Here is a 16,405-nt window from a genome sequence, read left to right on the forward strand (position 1 = left end):
ATGACTAGATATACAATAATCAAATATTATAAAATTTCCTGAAAACCTTTAGGTGTTAATATTAAGGTGTTAATATCTTTAATATTTGCAAGTTATTGTTTAGCGCTAATTAGTTAGAATGTAACAAGTGGTGTACCAGAATTGAGATAATTAAGCCACACGAACAATCTTATTTAGATCTTTTTAATTTTTTAATTCTCTTTTGCTCCAATACTTTGTAAAATTAATCTTCATTAGCTACTACACATCATAGAATAACAAGAGATAATTTTTCTTATATAACGTTTCATTCATAAAATCTATCATTAAGGTATATCTTCATAAAAATATCATTCCATACTAACGGTATATTTGGTGTCATACGAGATAACAGTTACCAGTGATGACATATGTAACTTTATAAAGATATCTCGTTTTATTATATATTAAAAGAATGTACTCATTGCTGCTATATTTCAGATGAAAAAAAGGAGGCAACGATTTTACAGTAAAATCGTTCGTTTACAACTGATTCATTTACATTTCATGATAATACTGTGCATTCTGAATATGCTATGATTTGGTTTAAAATAATAAATAGTCCATTCTTGCATACTATTGTTCCAGCTTTACTTGTATTTTCGATATTGATATAAATAGAAAGACAATTAATGTCGTTCGAGTCTATTTTCGGATCATTTATATTACGTTTAATCCATATAGTTATTATATGAGACATAGTATCGTAAAATTTGGAAGAATAAAACGTTCGTACAGGATGTACATTTTATAAGAACTCCAACAAATCTGCGTGTGCACCTAAAATACAAACCGATAGTGATTGTTCATAAGTTTATATACATTATCTAATGTCAATCGAAGGTATCAATTCTTTTTCTCCATAAGAGTACTTTTTCACTTATATGTGTTCAAAAATACTTGTGTTCAACCGTGAAGCATATGTCACCTACAACGAAAAAGAGTTTTCCTATACTTAATATTTCCTTTATATACCCATGAAAGTCTATTCTTCGCGTAGTATGAAATTATGAATAAATCTGGAATATTGTTCAATCTGAAAAGAAAAATAACTTATTGACATCATTCATTGATACGAGATTCAGAATGTTTGTTTTGTCTTGCAGAAAAAGAAGGCAGCCCTTTCTTTTAATGTGAAATAGAAAGCGAAAATTTGAAAACAGATTTTTTGGAAATTTACTTGCAAATATCGTTTTCAATATCGTGATTTTCTTCCCAATGGTACTGTACTTTCAAATTTTCCAGTATCCCTCTAAAAACAAAAAGTCGAACCTCGTTATTATTAACATAGGCATTACAAGGAAGAGAAGTATTAGAAAGCAGCTCCTTTTTATTATGGATTTCTTTATAATCATGTAAATAAGAAATTCCGGAAATTTTTTCCTCAAGAATTTAATTCTTGTGTTTTGATTGATAATTATTACACTGCATACTAACTTTTCGCATACTGTTCGCGTCTAACAATTTCCTAATAATAACTACTTCAAAATTACATATGTTCTTGCACGAATTCAAAAGTACGTATGATACAATTACAATTGATTCTAAAATAATAATTATTTAAAGATATTAAGATACTAATTAAACGTTTCACTATATTTCAAAATCTGGAACAACAAATTTTTATTTATAAAAAATGAAACTGTGTTTATATATTCTTTGTCATGATGCTACTTCTTATTACCATGTCGACATTTTTTAAAATTCATTTTGTTATCTCTACGCAATATGAAAATTCATATACTGCTTAATATTTTTTACATATTATCCATCCACCGCATGATATCTCCTGAAAAATCAAAATATTAATGTTATATTATTACAATGCTTCTTAAATTTCAATTTTTGACAAATTTGAAATCCAATATATTTTGCACAATTGTTATTTATCAAAAAATTCTAAGTTAGTAACTTTCTTTTCAAATGGCAAATAACATATACTTTGACTTACCTGTAAGTTTTTGTTCCTAATCATCATTTCCTCTTATAGAACATCATTATTGATCTTATAATTACTACCGGTGTCATAGATATTGTAGTGGCTACAACTGAATTAATAGAAAATGATAAATAACTGTGTATAACACTAACACATAACTGTGTATAACAATGACACATAACTTTTACTTACATATCAGTCGATAAGGGATTACTGTGATATCCTGTTGATGTTTCTTAAGGCACTTGATTAGGTGTGATACGGTATCATTCCTTATGGTATACTGTAGATAAGTATTTTAGAAAATAACAAGAATAAATCTAAATTATTCAGAGGTTCCAGTTTCGGCTTAGACATAAATACAGGACCATTTGCAAAGAAGAAAGGGTGCGTTTCTACAGCCTCGTTATAGTAACCATGAATACCAATCTCTGAATTACTGGTTACTAAACATAAATATCCTATAAAATTTAATATATTTCTTTAATTTTTAATACATACATGAGTTAGTAGTTCTAAATTATGAATCATCCTACCTGTGATATTACACTTTTCCTTATAATATCATCACTCAAGTGAACAACATTAAGATCATGTAAACCATGTCATCCTATCTTACTGTGAAGATACTTAGTTATGTTATCTAACATTATAAAAATATCATCAAATTCAAGTCCTTTTATTCACATCACATGGCCACGACGATCTGGTTCTTCGTTATATAATGTTCTAAAATTTGTCGTATATATAGGATGTACAAACCCTGATATCAAGGTATCAGTTCTTCCTTCCCAAGGGACAGTTTCATTAAAATTCTGATAGAATTAAAAATTAATTATTAATATTCTAACAATCATATATGTTAAATACATTATAGTCAACGATATATACCTGAGCGAATGTAGGGGTGATTCCTTGATAATTATAAATGTCATCAGCCCACATCATTGTGCCACTTCTTTGTACTCCAGCCTCTCGATTAACAGCCTAAACAAACATACAAAATTTTATAGAAGCTGCACAAAATATAGTATATATGCGCAATATTGAAGCGTTCAAGGGGATATAAAGGTAATGTACATCACATACACGTGTACTCTCATGCAACAAAATACAATTAGATTTAATAGTATAAACTCTTTTAATCATCATAATAGATTGGAAATTTAAGTGTCTTACGAGGGTGAGTAAAAAGTTACCCGCTCTGTCGGTGTAGAATTTATTTTAAGCAATTGTCAAAAAAGACATACATCATTTTTTGACATAATCACTCAATTTCTGTATACACTTTGTCCATTTGCTGAAGGACCTTCGTATTTTCTCGTTAAAAAATGTTTTGGGCTGAGCTGCAAACCACGAATGCATCGTCGTCTTCACCTTTTCATCAGCTTTTTCGGCATCCATCTCGCACAAACTTTTTAAAACCCAAATCTGTCGTGCACTATTGCATAAGCAAAGCCGTGGCTGATTTGCAAATGATTTGCCACATTATCCAGTGTCACTCGTCTATTCCATAGATAGCACGTTCAATGTTGTCATCGTGGATGTGGACGGGCGTCCAGCTGTTTTTTCATAACACTTGTGCGATCTTCTTTGAACTTTTGTGCCCATTCAAACACACTTCCTGACAAAACACTTTCTCCATAATGTGCATTAAATCTTTGATAAATATAGGCATCAAACATAACCTCCGACCACAAGAAACGAATCACAGCATCCTGCACAAACGAATTGACGTAACACAATGAAACCTACGCAGCAGCACTGAACAGATATAGACGTCATACGAAGAGTGCAGATGGATCAATATGGTCGACAGAAGTTTTAACTATCTGGAGTGCGGATAAATTTTTACCGAGAGTCGTATAGGAATCTATAATCTGTAAGTACACCTTTGGCTGAATGGAAATTTCTCTTACATATAGTCAAAAATGCAGAAACAGTGTATTGAATTGGAAAGTGATAAAAAATAAGTGAAGTTTCGAGGTTGCATGTGATTGCATGAATATACAGGACGTTTTTAGCGAATAAAAAATAATTTTGAAAGACACGAGACTTATCTTGTATTTTATGTACTCTCTGTGTCCGAATTTCCAGAAGCTCTCTATCTTATGAAGTGTTTTAGATTAGCCGGAAAATTTTGTATGTACATACAAGAAGTATACGATCTAAGTGGAATATTCCATTATTCTCTTGATACAACAGAAACGAAATTTACAGAACTTCTCAGAAAGTTGGTTTATTATTACCAAATTAATAGAATTAATATACGTTTATCATCTTTACATACCTAAGTCGTGGAGGTTTATCGTGCGTAAAAAATTAGTGTCGTTTCAAAGTTACATTTCGTACATTTTAAGCCTATAATTTGTAACGTACAAAACAATGTAAATTTGAGCTGTTTCTTATCTCCACAATAAGAAAATCCAACTTTACGTTTTTTACACAATGATATTTATGGAACAGTAATATCATATTATTCCATCGCTTGGAGAATGAAGTCAAGGTACGATGTGACCCTAGTGTAAACGCTGGGATAGCCAGCTGTGCCGCACTTATAAGCGTAAGACACAATACCTATTAAATACGAGGTTAATTCATGTTGTATCAGCAGTGGTCCGCCGCGGTCAGCCTGAAAGGATCGTTAAATTTTTAATCAAAGATACTGAAATATATCGATCGAATTGTATTGAAATTATACTTATATACAGTAATAATCTTCTATTGATTTGTGTATAGAAATACTCCAATTTATAATGTACATGTTATATGTATTTTGAACAAAACTAAGATTAGAAGGAAATTAGACTAAATACCATAATGAGGTGTGAGAAGTGGGCAAAACTATTAAATTGTGTTTATCTATTATTTCTAATGTTTAAGACGTCGATTTGATGTTAATTCAAATTGACGTGTCTTCAGATACCGTATAGTTTGTAGTAACTCTGTAACTTAATTACCGTACAAGAATCCTCTCCACCTTGAGCATGTTCGGCGCATATTATACCATCAGTGATATCAGGTGCATTAGGAAATTTGGAATAAGCTATTTTGCATTCGGCGTTCTTAATCACTGGCATTTGTACTTCCATTAATGCATTACGTCGTGGTCGTCCTACGAAGAAAATAAGAAAGATATTTAAGACTGGAACTGTTTAATTTTATTATAAAATTGATATCACTTACTATATCTTAATGCTCCCCATCCAGCAACAAGGGGGTTATAGCCGACGAAGTTGCTCTTTCGTAGGGGCTCTTTCGTACAAATGGGATATACGTACCCTGAAAAATAAAAGAATAAATGAAAATGCAGGAAACGAATGACCAAAAGTATGAGAAAGAATTGTACACGCTTTATGACACAATATATGTGTACAGTAAGAAATTTCAGGATATGATACTTCAGTAATACTCAATAGCATATATATATATATATATATATATATATACATATATATATGTCGGATCATCACTGGGAATGGGGTTGTGGGCGTCAAATGAATCTTCTCGAGGATTAGCCATTGATACAGTACACACAGGCGTAGTTTATTGCAATGATAGAATTATTACAGTCTTAACAGTTGATCACAGCGGTTCGGCACTCGCGACGCTAGTGACGATGTTCTCGGGCTCAATAACGAATCTGCGGCCAACGGGATGACGACAGAACGTTCACACAAAGTCTAAGTCTGAAAATAATCACTGATCGCGAAGGCGTTACTCCTTGATCGATGAGATCGCGAGCGAGAATACCTTTCCTGTCCCGATGATGCCACAGAGGAAAACTATAATGGGGTGTGTCTAAGGACACGAGATCATCGGATTCGTCGAGAAAAGCCTTCGTTCAGAAAGTAAGGGAAATTGGCGTTGCTGCTAATTGGTCAATCTCTATATCGGTGGTTAGATAAGGATGTTAGCCGCCCTCGAGGGAAAGTTGCTAGTGGGAGACGCCGTTCGTTAAAAAATATGTCTCCCCTATCTTCCCGTAGCTGGGGCAAAGACTGTTTGTCTGTTTGAAGGACTTTAGTTAACTAAACCTTAAGATTTATTACGGGCCCTTGGGCTAGCCGAACATGTACTGCGGAGACGCATCGACATCTGGCAATCATCTTACTCGAAGAATAGGGTCTGCGTGTGGCGAGCCACGGGACAGAAACCGTTGGAATGTTTACTGTCGCGTGTCGCCACGAATATTTCTTTTAAGGAGAGCTATAGAATTACTCCATACCTTGTTAGGCAAGACGTTCATCCCGTGACCGCGGCTACGTTCGGCGACTGACTGTCGCCTCGAGCCCAAGCTCATTATCACAATTCTCGAATAATTACAATCGGGTTGAATAACTACAATTGTTTGATTACAGCTATAGTAGACTCTAGGTTACAATGTTGCGGGGTTATCCAAAATTCCAAAGGCTCCTGTGCTCTTTTCATCTCCGACATATATATTTGAGGACTTACTCGAAAATGGCACCTCCTCCACCAATCTAAGAATGGCAATATTATGATTGTGTATGTTTTCTATTCCATCCATATGTGCACAATGTGCTGCGGTCAAAACATGCCTAGCCGTTATCAGGGAACCTCCGTACTTCCATAGTGGTTTGTCTGGGTTTCGGGGATTACGAAAACTTAATGCAGCGATCCATGGCCAAGCGCCTAAAATGCAATAGTCATAGTTGTGAATATACATAATTTTTTCTCACATAACGAGTAACAACGATTATTACCTATTCGATATTCGATCATACAGCAGACGATAAGTACATACGTACAAATACTCTGAAATAGAGATTTGATAAAGACAGAAATTAAATTTTTATTCCAGTGGAATACAAATTATTAAATAATTCTATATAATTTCTATTTGAACTATACTGAACTATAAAGTTCAAACGTGTAATTTCTGCCCTAACAGTTTTTGATCTCTATCTATATTATTACTCCTATATCAATTTTTTATTTCAAGCAAAAAGATACTCTTCCTAACATGAAGTAAAAGAAAGAAATAATTCAAGTTAATAAGTAAAGTTACTACCGATAAAATCATAGCATTATTATTTAGTCTAATTGAAATGTACATTGATGTGCTGTTTAATGCCTTTAAAGTTCATTCTTTGCAGTAAATGGCTTATTATTAATCGGAAAGAAAGACATAAAACGTGCCTTCTTGATTGTCCGGTGTGGTACGTACATTCTGGATCAAACAATTTTAAAACATTTATACAGTTCAAAGATGCGTAAGAAAGCGACACCGATTACTCAACTTTCGAAGTAAAAAGCCGATCAAGTCCACCGGATTGCCCTACAGACACGTATTAATCCGTAAGAGTTAGTCAACATGTTGATAATAATTATCTAAAGAAACTTTTCACGTGAAAATATAAAATTTTAATTGATTAGATATTGTGTTAGCCATACTTAAGAAAGAAAATGAAAATGAATGAAATGAAAGAAAAGGACTACCTTCAACCTCATTTTTTAAATAAACACTTTGTCAGTTTTGCGGTAAATAAATTCTTAGGAATTCAGGACAGTTTTTAGTGAATCATTTTGTTTCGACCGTTCGCGGAGAGACGCGATCGCGGGATAGCACGTCAACGAGAGTTGTAAGTTCCCGTTACGATTAAATAATCGACGCCACGAACTGATCGATCCCCTTATTTCGATTATGATAATAAGGGTAGTTCAATGAAATTCCACAGAATTAACACAAATAAATTAATGTTTATTTCAACAACTTATTAACTAGAAAGATATAAATGGAACAAAAAAAATGTAACTGCGTTTTGGTTGATAAGTAATGCGCGACATACCACATGTGTTGACGGTTCGACTTCTCGAAAAGTTCTGAACGCCTTTCGATTTTTTTCGTTTTTTCTGGAAGGCGACCCCCACTACGTTCGGATCACGCCACATTCTTTTACTGCGAGGTAAAATACGGGCCACGAGTCGACGTTTCTGGAAGTCGCCCTGCTTAATGAACCACGCGCTTGCCACTACAATGTTTGTTTGCCGGGCAGACGCGACGATCCGTCTGCGACATTATAGTGGCGCTATCGATAGTTAAGAATATGACCTATGGTAAGCCGCATGGCGTAACATTCTCCCCCCGTTGAGAGGGTACCGATCAAACTAGCGAGGTGTGGTTGAAGTTCCCATCTTATTTCGTCTCGGTGGCTATTTGTTCGGGTTTCTCGAGATCGGGTTGAATTGGCAGTGGGACAAGCCTTTTGACGCCCCGATCCAAAATGCTCTTTGCCGTCTGAACTGTAGCTGTCCGGATGACACCATCGGCGCCTGGATGAACCTTGATAACTCGGCCCAGAGGCCAATGCATGGAGGGAACGTTGTCCTCTCTGAGGATGACGATTGTGCCCTTTTGGATGCTGTGTCCACCCTTGCTCCATTTATTGCGGTTGGTTAGCTCGTTCAAATACTCCTTATGCCAGCGGTTCCAAAAATGTTGTTTAAGCTGTTGGATATGCTGCCATTTGGAGAGTCGGTTCGATGGAATGTCTCTGAAATCTCGATCACGTAAGCACATTAATGAATCGCCAATGAGGAAATGTCCGGGAGTGAGGGCTAGGAGATCATTTGGATCGGTGGAGATAGGAGTTAGCGGGCGGGAATTGAGGACTGCTTCTATTTCTATGATAAGAGTATTACGGTGTTAAGCTCATATGTTTCTGTTTCTCCACTCGCGCTGCGCCATAATATCCTTTGATATTTCCGATCCTCTGGTCGTACGAGGAATTGCCGATACATTTTCTCGATGTCGCCAGTGAGTACGTACTGATGAGCGCGGAATCTAATTAATATACAAAATAAATTGTGAATTGATTCGAGAATATAGGATTTCCCCATTTTCATGATTATCGTGATTTTTGTATAAATATATTTTTTAAGATACTAATAATTGGGTACTTATACTAGCAAAGTCGTTGAGTAACAAGCCACTGATGCTAACACAAATAGCATTGTCGTAATTAAATATTTCTAAATATTCATTTTTCATTTTGAACCTGTAGAAACAATTTATTATATATACTATTAGCTAAGAAATTGCATATTTAATTAAGTCGAAATATAAAACTTGGTTATTTTGATAATTTAGAAAATAAAAAACTGACAAACATTTCAATTTAATTTATGGTTGGAACAAAAGACAGTTATTTTTCATTAATTGAAATATTGCAATGCAGAGTACTTTCCTAAATACGGCGAGAGTATTCCTGATGGTGAAACGAGCGTTGCTTCATCGAACGCAGCTAAAGAAAACAACATCTATGTAGTTGGTGGTACGATGCCTGAAATAGAGGGCGATAAATTGTACAATACCTGTACTATTTGGGGTCCCGATGGAACTTTGATAGCAAGACACCGAAAGGTAAGTAATATATTCCTTTATGGCTTTGAATTTGAAAATATCGGGGTGAAGAAAGTGACTCTATCTAGGAATAATTTAGGAATATACATATGTACATACGTATACTATAACCAATTCTATAATTTACGGTTTATAAAATACGTTATGATACGGGAAACGCCCATTTTTGTTGTAATGTGTTTGTTGTTGTATAAATTTTTCACATACTTAAAATATTATTATACTTATTTTTTCTCCTTTTTAAACATTATTAAATGATAAGATTTTTTAATAAAAGAAAGTGATAAAAACGCTGTCAGTTATTAAATAAAAAATAATTAAAGTTTAGGAGTTGGTAACTTTGATATTAAATTACAAAAGTTGCAGCAATATAATTAGCGACCACATTTTTATGTTATTAGGTACATCTATTCGACATCGACATTCCTAATAAGATTACTTTTCGAGAGAGTGATTCACTCAGTCCTGGTAACTCCCTAACGACGTTCGATGTGAAGGGCTGCAAAATAGGTATTGGCATTTGCTATGATATTAGATTCGAGGAAATGGCACGCATTTATCGGAACAAAGGTACAGTAACTTAATCGATCAATACTTAACTAGCAAAAAATTAAATATCTTTCTTAAATATATTCTATATAAAATTAATATAATCTGTAACTCTGTATAAAAAGAAGCTTAATTTAAAAAACCAGTATATTTGCTGAAAATGAAACAAATAAAAGAATTAAAAGCACAATAAGAGGACTGTCCTCGCATATTCAGAAATGATGGAATGTGAACCGTGCAACTACGAAGTTAATTGGTATTCGGTGGCTTCATATTTCCTGCTTCTCTGGGTTAGGTTGCCAAATGCTGATATATCCAGCGGCATTCAATATGACCACTGGACCACTGCACTGGTCATTACTTCAGCGTTTCAGAGCGAATGATAATCAATTATACGTTGCCTGCATATCACCGGCTCGTGTTCCTTAAGCAAGTTACGTCGCATCGGGACATACACAGTTGACCAATCCCTGAGGAAAGATTCTTTACGATTTGGAAACTCAAGAGAATATGGCAGTCACCGATATCGGTAATTTACAGCTTAAAATTAAAAGCGAGAGATCCATGATGTAATTAATTTTTAGTCTCGTTAATTTATCGATTTAGCCATCTTCCTTTGTATTTGTTGAATTTATTAGTAAGCATTACTTATTATTTCGTATGTTTCCTTTTTCTATCAGATCTAAAAGTTGTTGAGGAAGTAAGGGCTCGGATACCTACATTTTCTCAGAGACGTACAGATTTGTACGACACTGTCTGTAAGAAGGAGTAACTCTACACTAAAACAGAAAATGTTTTTTTATAATATTTCTACTACGATATCCTTTTTTTTGTGAATTATTACTAATTTCTTATCATTTGTACTAAATGAATGACTCAATTAAGAAAACTAAAACGTTATAAATAATAATCTGTATATCTTGTGTATCAACATGTAATTGGATATTATAATAATATAGGAATGCTATAATAATATAGGATAATAATATAGGAGAATAATAATATAGAAAAAAATACATGCTTTTAAACACCTTTAATATCGATCACATAAATTGTTATAATTCACAATGATTACGCATACATAAAAGACCCCTTGATAGTAAAATTTACGATCAAAAGGAAATTGCGTATCGTTTAACAACACTTCTTATATATAAACATCAATTCGAAGTTATCAGCTTGGAGAAATTGGTCGATTAATACCTGTAGATTGTCTGTCTCGATGAAAGAATTAAAGAGAGCAAAAACATGATAATGCCGCTAATATAATATTCCTTCTTTCTTGTATCTGTCTGCCTCTCAGGTCGTTTTACTAATTACAATAAGTAATTTCGACTTCTTTGCGCTCTCTTTTAACGCATTCGAGACCGAAAGAAATTCATATCAGTCAGTAGGCAAGGGTATAATATACATATTTTATATATAACTTATGTAGTAATGTATATATCATGTTAATTTCATATTTTTTTCAATATAGAATTATTATATATATATATCTGTACATAATACATTATAGAATAACATAGTATATAATTTTATATTTTAAAAATATGAGGCATACTATTTAAGATTGTCATCGATTTAAAATCAAAGTATGAAAAGGATACCCTGGAGAGAGTAAAACACAGAATCATTCCAACTAAACATTCAGATCGTATCGACACCTAGGTATCGTTTTACAATTAAATCTCGGTCTCGAATGGATTAAAATGAAATACATACTTGCAGCTTCAACATCTTCAATATCGAGGAGATTCAAACTTTACAAATAAAAGCGGCCTGTTCCCCTTTCCACGACAGACTCTCATACCATATCCGCTCTTATCCAGGCTTTTACTTGAAACCAGCAATGCGTTCATTTACAATTTAAATTTACCCGGACCATCTACTGAATCGTCAGCCTTTTATAAATATATAATGAACCCAGAACATGTGCCTGTGCCCCTGGTATCGATGTTCGGCTTGTGATGTTCGTACCGGAACCTTCGCACAATTTCAATTTGTCACGCGTGAACATCGATTCTTCCAAGGGTCACAGCTTTATGCGGCTAAATCCTTTAGAACGATTAAAATGATACTAATGATATGGTATTTTTTACAAAGATTTAACATATCCATAAAATAGGAAGTTTCGTGCTCTCCTATTTTATATTAATTATAAATTAATAAGTTTTATATGTGTTATTTATAGATCTAATAAATTTTGTATTGGTTTACAGCAGGTGCTCCGGGTATAAACAGACGACAAACGAACAAATAGAAATTCAAACTATTGTCGTTGTTTAACTCGCATGGGACTATAAGCTCGAATTGGACTTAAACGTTACGATCGTCGAGAATAATTACTATGTGTACCCTGTACGACGGGCAGAGAATCTTAAGTTATTAACGGCAATTCCTTTGTGCATAATTCAGGTTTATTAACAACCTGTAATGGATAATCATCGATGAACTCTTTTTGAATAAAGTTCACATTTATAAAGCAAACACTATAAAATACGACAGGACAATTGTAATCGATAAATGACATTTTATTAGGATATTATAAGAAGCTAAGATATCGAGGTACATTAAAATTGAGTCCGCTGCAACCCTCATGACATTTAAAATCCTACGCGTATATTGAGTAAAGTTGTTATATTAAATATAATCATATTAAATACAAGCTCGTCCGCTGGATTCCCAAATTATTTGGTTAAATACTTTGAATACGAGAATACCGAGTGTTAACAGTAGTAAATCCTCTATATGGTATGTCTACTTTGCTATCTTGAATAGGTAAATAACATTTCACTTTAACGCATTTAACCAATATTAACATTTAACATTTAACCAATATTATACGCATATGCACATAATTGTAGTATCGTGGACGAAAGGCCTGGGAAATATCGGACGAACTATGAACAGTGTCGCGAGAGCCGGGGCGCCGTCGGGCCCATCAATGTGTCATCGGTCTTTTCAAGTGCATAGTTTCGTGGAAAAGACCTACGTGACCCTGGCCACGAGCGTCTGCAGAACACGTGTGCGGTGGGCCTAGGAAAAGGGCAATGGAATGCGACAACAGTCAGTCGAGAAACAGAGCGCGAGTCGAAAAGCACAGAGTGCGAGTCGAGGAGCCGAGTGCGAGTTGAGCGGAGACGGAGGTTGCGAGTGGCGTTGCCGAGAGAGTGTGGATTGCGCTGTGTTCTGTACGTTTGGTATGAATAGTTCAAGTTAAGCCACAATCGTCTCTTCTGTCTGATTAACATCTCTATTGTCCACGTTTTGTAAACATATTACATCACGATATTACATATTTTTGGGGGCTCAGCCGGGATTGGACAAGACAGAAAACGAAACGGTTTAACAGAGCTATTCGAGCTAGTTGTGAATTTACCGGTACGCGGTGCGGTAAAAGACGATATCGTTGACTGTTTAAGTTTGTGCAGTGTGAAAAATGGCAAACGTCGAGGACGAACGATTGTCGGGTGAAGAGGGTTCGACGCTGGAGGAGCTGAGGAATAAGCTCGCGCGAATGAACCTCCCTATATCGGGTGCGAGGTCAGTGCTGATTGCAAGGCTGAATCGGGCGTGTAGGGCTGGACAATCGTATCGTAAGGGATCGACGGGCGGTGAAGAGCTAACCGGTCAACGAGATTTAGAAAGTGTACAGAGAGCTGAGCGTGATTGCAACGAAGATGAGGATGTTGAGAAAATGAATACGAAGGAGTTGAAGGAGCGCCTCGCTAGTTTGGGTTTAAAAACGACGGGAAGAAAAGTAGAATTACGCGCACGGCTACGAGCGGCCATGGATGGTAACGACATATCGTCGGAAGAGGAAAGCGACGACGAAAGTGAGGATGAAGATGACAAGAAAAACGCAAGAGAATACAAGAGAGATACGCGAAGGGTGTATCAGGACCGTGACGAATGTTGTCGAAGGGCATGTGTTGGTTCGACACTGAGTTTTAGAGACGTCGAAGATGCATTAGAGTCGTTTAGTGGCAACAGAGGTGAAAATGTCGAACGATGGTTCGAGTCGTTCGAGGAAGTCGCTGATACGTGCATGTGGTCGGATGGGCAGAAGGCAGTCTATGCAAGGAAGCTGCTGAAGGGATCAGCGAAAATATTTGCGAGCTTCGAGTGTCATGCCAGGACTTGGCATGAGTTGAAGAGGGGGCTAGTGAAAGAATTTTCGAGGAAAGTCAACAGTAGGCAAGTTCATCAGAAACTTGAAGAAACAAAAAAGGAGAGTGATGAAGCATGTCTGGCTTACATGTACCGTATGCTCGAAATAGCCAGCCATGTGGACATGGAGGAGGAAGCAAAGGTGGAATACATAGTGGATGGAATAATAGACGACGAGAACAATAAGGCTGTATTGTACGGCGCTACGTCAATCAAAGAGTTGAGGAAGAGGTTAGTAATGTACGAAGAGCAGAAGAGTCGCAGAGCAAAGTCGATTGTGAAGTCGGCTAAAACCCAGAAGAACGGGAAGCCCAGTCAATCTGTGGATGCAATGAAGAAAAGAAGATGCTTCATTTGCGGTAGTGAGGATCATCTAAGTGTTAAGTGTCCGGAGAGGGGAGAAGGTGTTAGGTGTTTCAAGTGCAGCGGATTTGGACATATTGCAGCGAGGTGTACGGCACAACCGAAAGAGACTTGCGTAGTGTCAAGATCCGAAAAGGGGAAGTATGTGAAGGAAGTGGCGATAGATGATTGTAGGTTTGTGGCATTAGTGGATACAGGTAGTAACCTTACGTTCCTACGAGCGGATGAGTATGTGAGGTTAGGATCACCACCTCTGGGAAACTGCAAACTTAAGTTTGATGGTTTTGGTTCCGCTGGCAATAGTACCTGGGGCGAGTTTACAAGGGTAATGACGGTCGACGGGTACGACTTTACTGTCACCCTGCATGTTGTCTCGAATAAGGTAATGACAAGACACAGTCTACTCTTAGGTACCGACTTTTTAGACCAGGTAGAGTTGCGAGTCAAACGGGGCGAGGTGACATTTTTACGACTCGACGATCAGACCGACGGTCACGAGGACGCGCCGGATGTACTGAGGGTAAACGCGGTAGAACAGACCGACGAAACAGACCTGACACACGTAAGGGAACCGCATTATCGTGAAGCGATTCGCGGTATCGTTAGGGGGTATAGGCCGGAGAAGAAGCGAGACGTCGGAATAACCGAAAAAGTAGTTTTGAAAAGCGACAAGCCGATAGCGCGAAGACCGCGAAGACTGGCGCCGTCGGAAAGAAAGGAAGAAGATGATTTGATGGAAGCGTGGACAAACGAGGGTGTCATCAAATCGTCAGACTCGGAGTATGCGAGTCCGATAGGTGTAGTTAGAAAGAAAGATTTGTGTGTGCGTGTGGCTGGATGGGCCTTGTTACTAGGCGAGATTAAGTATCAGGTGTGCCATCGGCCGGGGAAAAGTATGCAGCATGTAGATGCTCCGAGTAGGAACCCCCTGCCGAGCACTATGTATGTAACGGAGAGTGAAGACGGGCTGATTGCACGGTTGAGAAGGGCACAGAACAAGGACACTGAAGTCCGTAGGATTTTGGACGCCGCAACGTGCAGTCAGGCCGATGGGCAGGTAGTAAGAAACAATATTTTGTATAAGGAGTGTGAGGACGATGTGCTAATAGTAGTATCGAAGGCGATGCGGGCTCAGGTAGTCAGGCAAGCGCACGAGCGTGGGCATTTCGAGGTTACCAAAACAGAAGCTATGGTCAAGAAGGACTTCTGGTTCAAGGGGTTACGCGAAAAGGTCGAACACGTGGTGTCCAACTGCCTTGACTGTAGCCTAACCCAACGAAACATAGGTAAGCTAGAAGGGAGCCTGCGAAATTACAAGAAAAGAAGAAAGCGTGCGAAGCAGTACCGAAGGAAGGACCCGCACACACCTCGATTTTATGAAACCTTGGGTCCTAAATGCCGAAAGTGACGCATCTGATGACAGCGAGATAGAAGGCAACATCTGAGGGCAGATGTTATTGCAGGATGGCCGAATGTAGTATCGTGGACGAAAGGCCTGGGAAATATCGGACGAACTATGAACAGTGTCGCGAGAGCCGGGGCGCCGTCGGGCCCATCAATGTGTCATCGGTCTTTTCAAGTGCATAGTTTCGTGGAAAAGACCTACGTGACCCTGGCCACGAGCGTCTGCAGAACACGTGTGCGGTGGGCCTAGGAAAAGGGCAATGGAATGCGACAACAGTCAGTCGAGAAACAGAGCGCGAGTCGAAAAGCACAGAGTGCGAGTCGAGGAGCCGAGTGCGAGTTGAGCGGAGACGGAGGTTGCGAGTGGCGTTGTCGAGAGAGTGTGGATTGCGCTGTGTTCTGTACGTTTGGTATGAATAGTTCAAGTTAAGCCACAATCGTCTCTTCTGTCTGATTAACATCTCTATTGTCCACGTTTTGTAAACATATTACATCACGATATTACATAATGTTACTGTTACATATAATGATATATACGTAGATATACACGTTAATTAAATCCTCTATATGGTATT

The 16,405-nt window shown here is 37.0% G+C and overlaps 2 protein-coding genes across 4 annotated transcripts; one reads left to right on the forward strand and one right to left on the reverse strand.

Annotated features, from left to right (window-relative positions):
- Positions 1-4,060: 4,060 nt before the first annotated feature.
- Positions 4,061-5,322, reverse strand: LOC143302891 (venom serine protease Bi-VSP-like). Its single transcript, XM_076619717.1, has 3 exons — positions 5,144-5,322; positions 4,918-5,072; positions 4,061-4,589 (listed from the first exon to the last, which is right to left on the reverse strand). The coding sequence occupies exons 2-3, from the start codon at positions 5,047-5,049 to the stop codon at positions 4,434-4,436; spliced, it is 288 nt and encodes a 95-aa protein (XP_076475832.1). The 5' UTR covers positions 5,050-5,072; positions 5,144-5,322; the 3' UTR covers positions 4,061-4,433.
- A 4,323-nt stretch (positions 5,323-9,645) lies between these two features.
- LOC143302889 (uncharacterized) lies at positions 9,646-16,364 on the forward strand. Of its 3 annotated transcripts, XM_076619713.1 has the most exons (4): positions 9,646-9,914; positions 10,189-10,422; positions 12,113-12,671; positions 12,758-16,364. In XM_076619713.1, exon 4 carries the CDS (start codon positions 13,333-13,335, stop codon positions 15,832-15,834), a length of 2,502 nt encoding a protein of 833 aa, XP_076475828.1. In that variant the 5' UTR covers positions 9,646-9,914; positions 10,189-10,422; positions 12,113-12,671; positions 12,758-13,332; the 3' UTR covers positions 15,835-16,364. The 3 variants fall into 3 exon arrangements, 2 of the variants coding, with proteins under 2 accessions (XP_076475828.1, XP_076475827.1); XM_076619712.1 differs by having other exon boundaries at positions 12,113-16,364; XR_013058750.1 differs by lacking the exons at positions 12,113-12,671; positions 12,758-16,364 and adding an exon at positions 10,574-10,930 and having other exon boundaries at positions 9,696-9,914.
- Positions 16,365-16,405: the final 41 nt, after the last annotated feature.

This window comes from Bombus vancouverensis, chromosome 7 (assembly GCF_051014615.1).
Source record: "Bombus vancouverensis nearcticus chromosome 7, iyBomVanc1_principal, whole genome shotgun sequence".
NCBI lineage: Eukaryota > Metazoa > Arthropoda > Insecta > Hymenoptera > Apidae > Bombus > Bombus vancouverensis.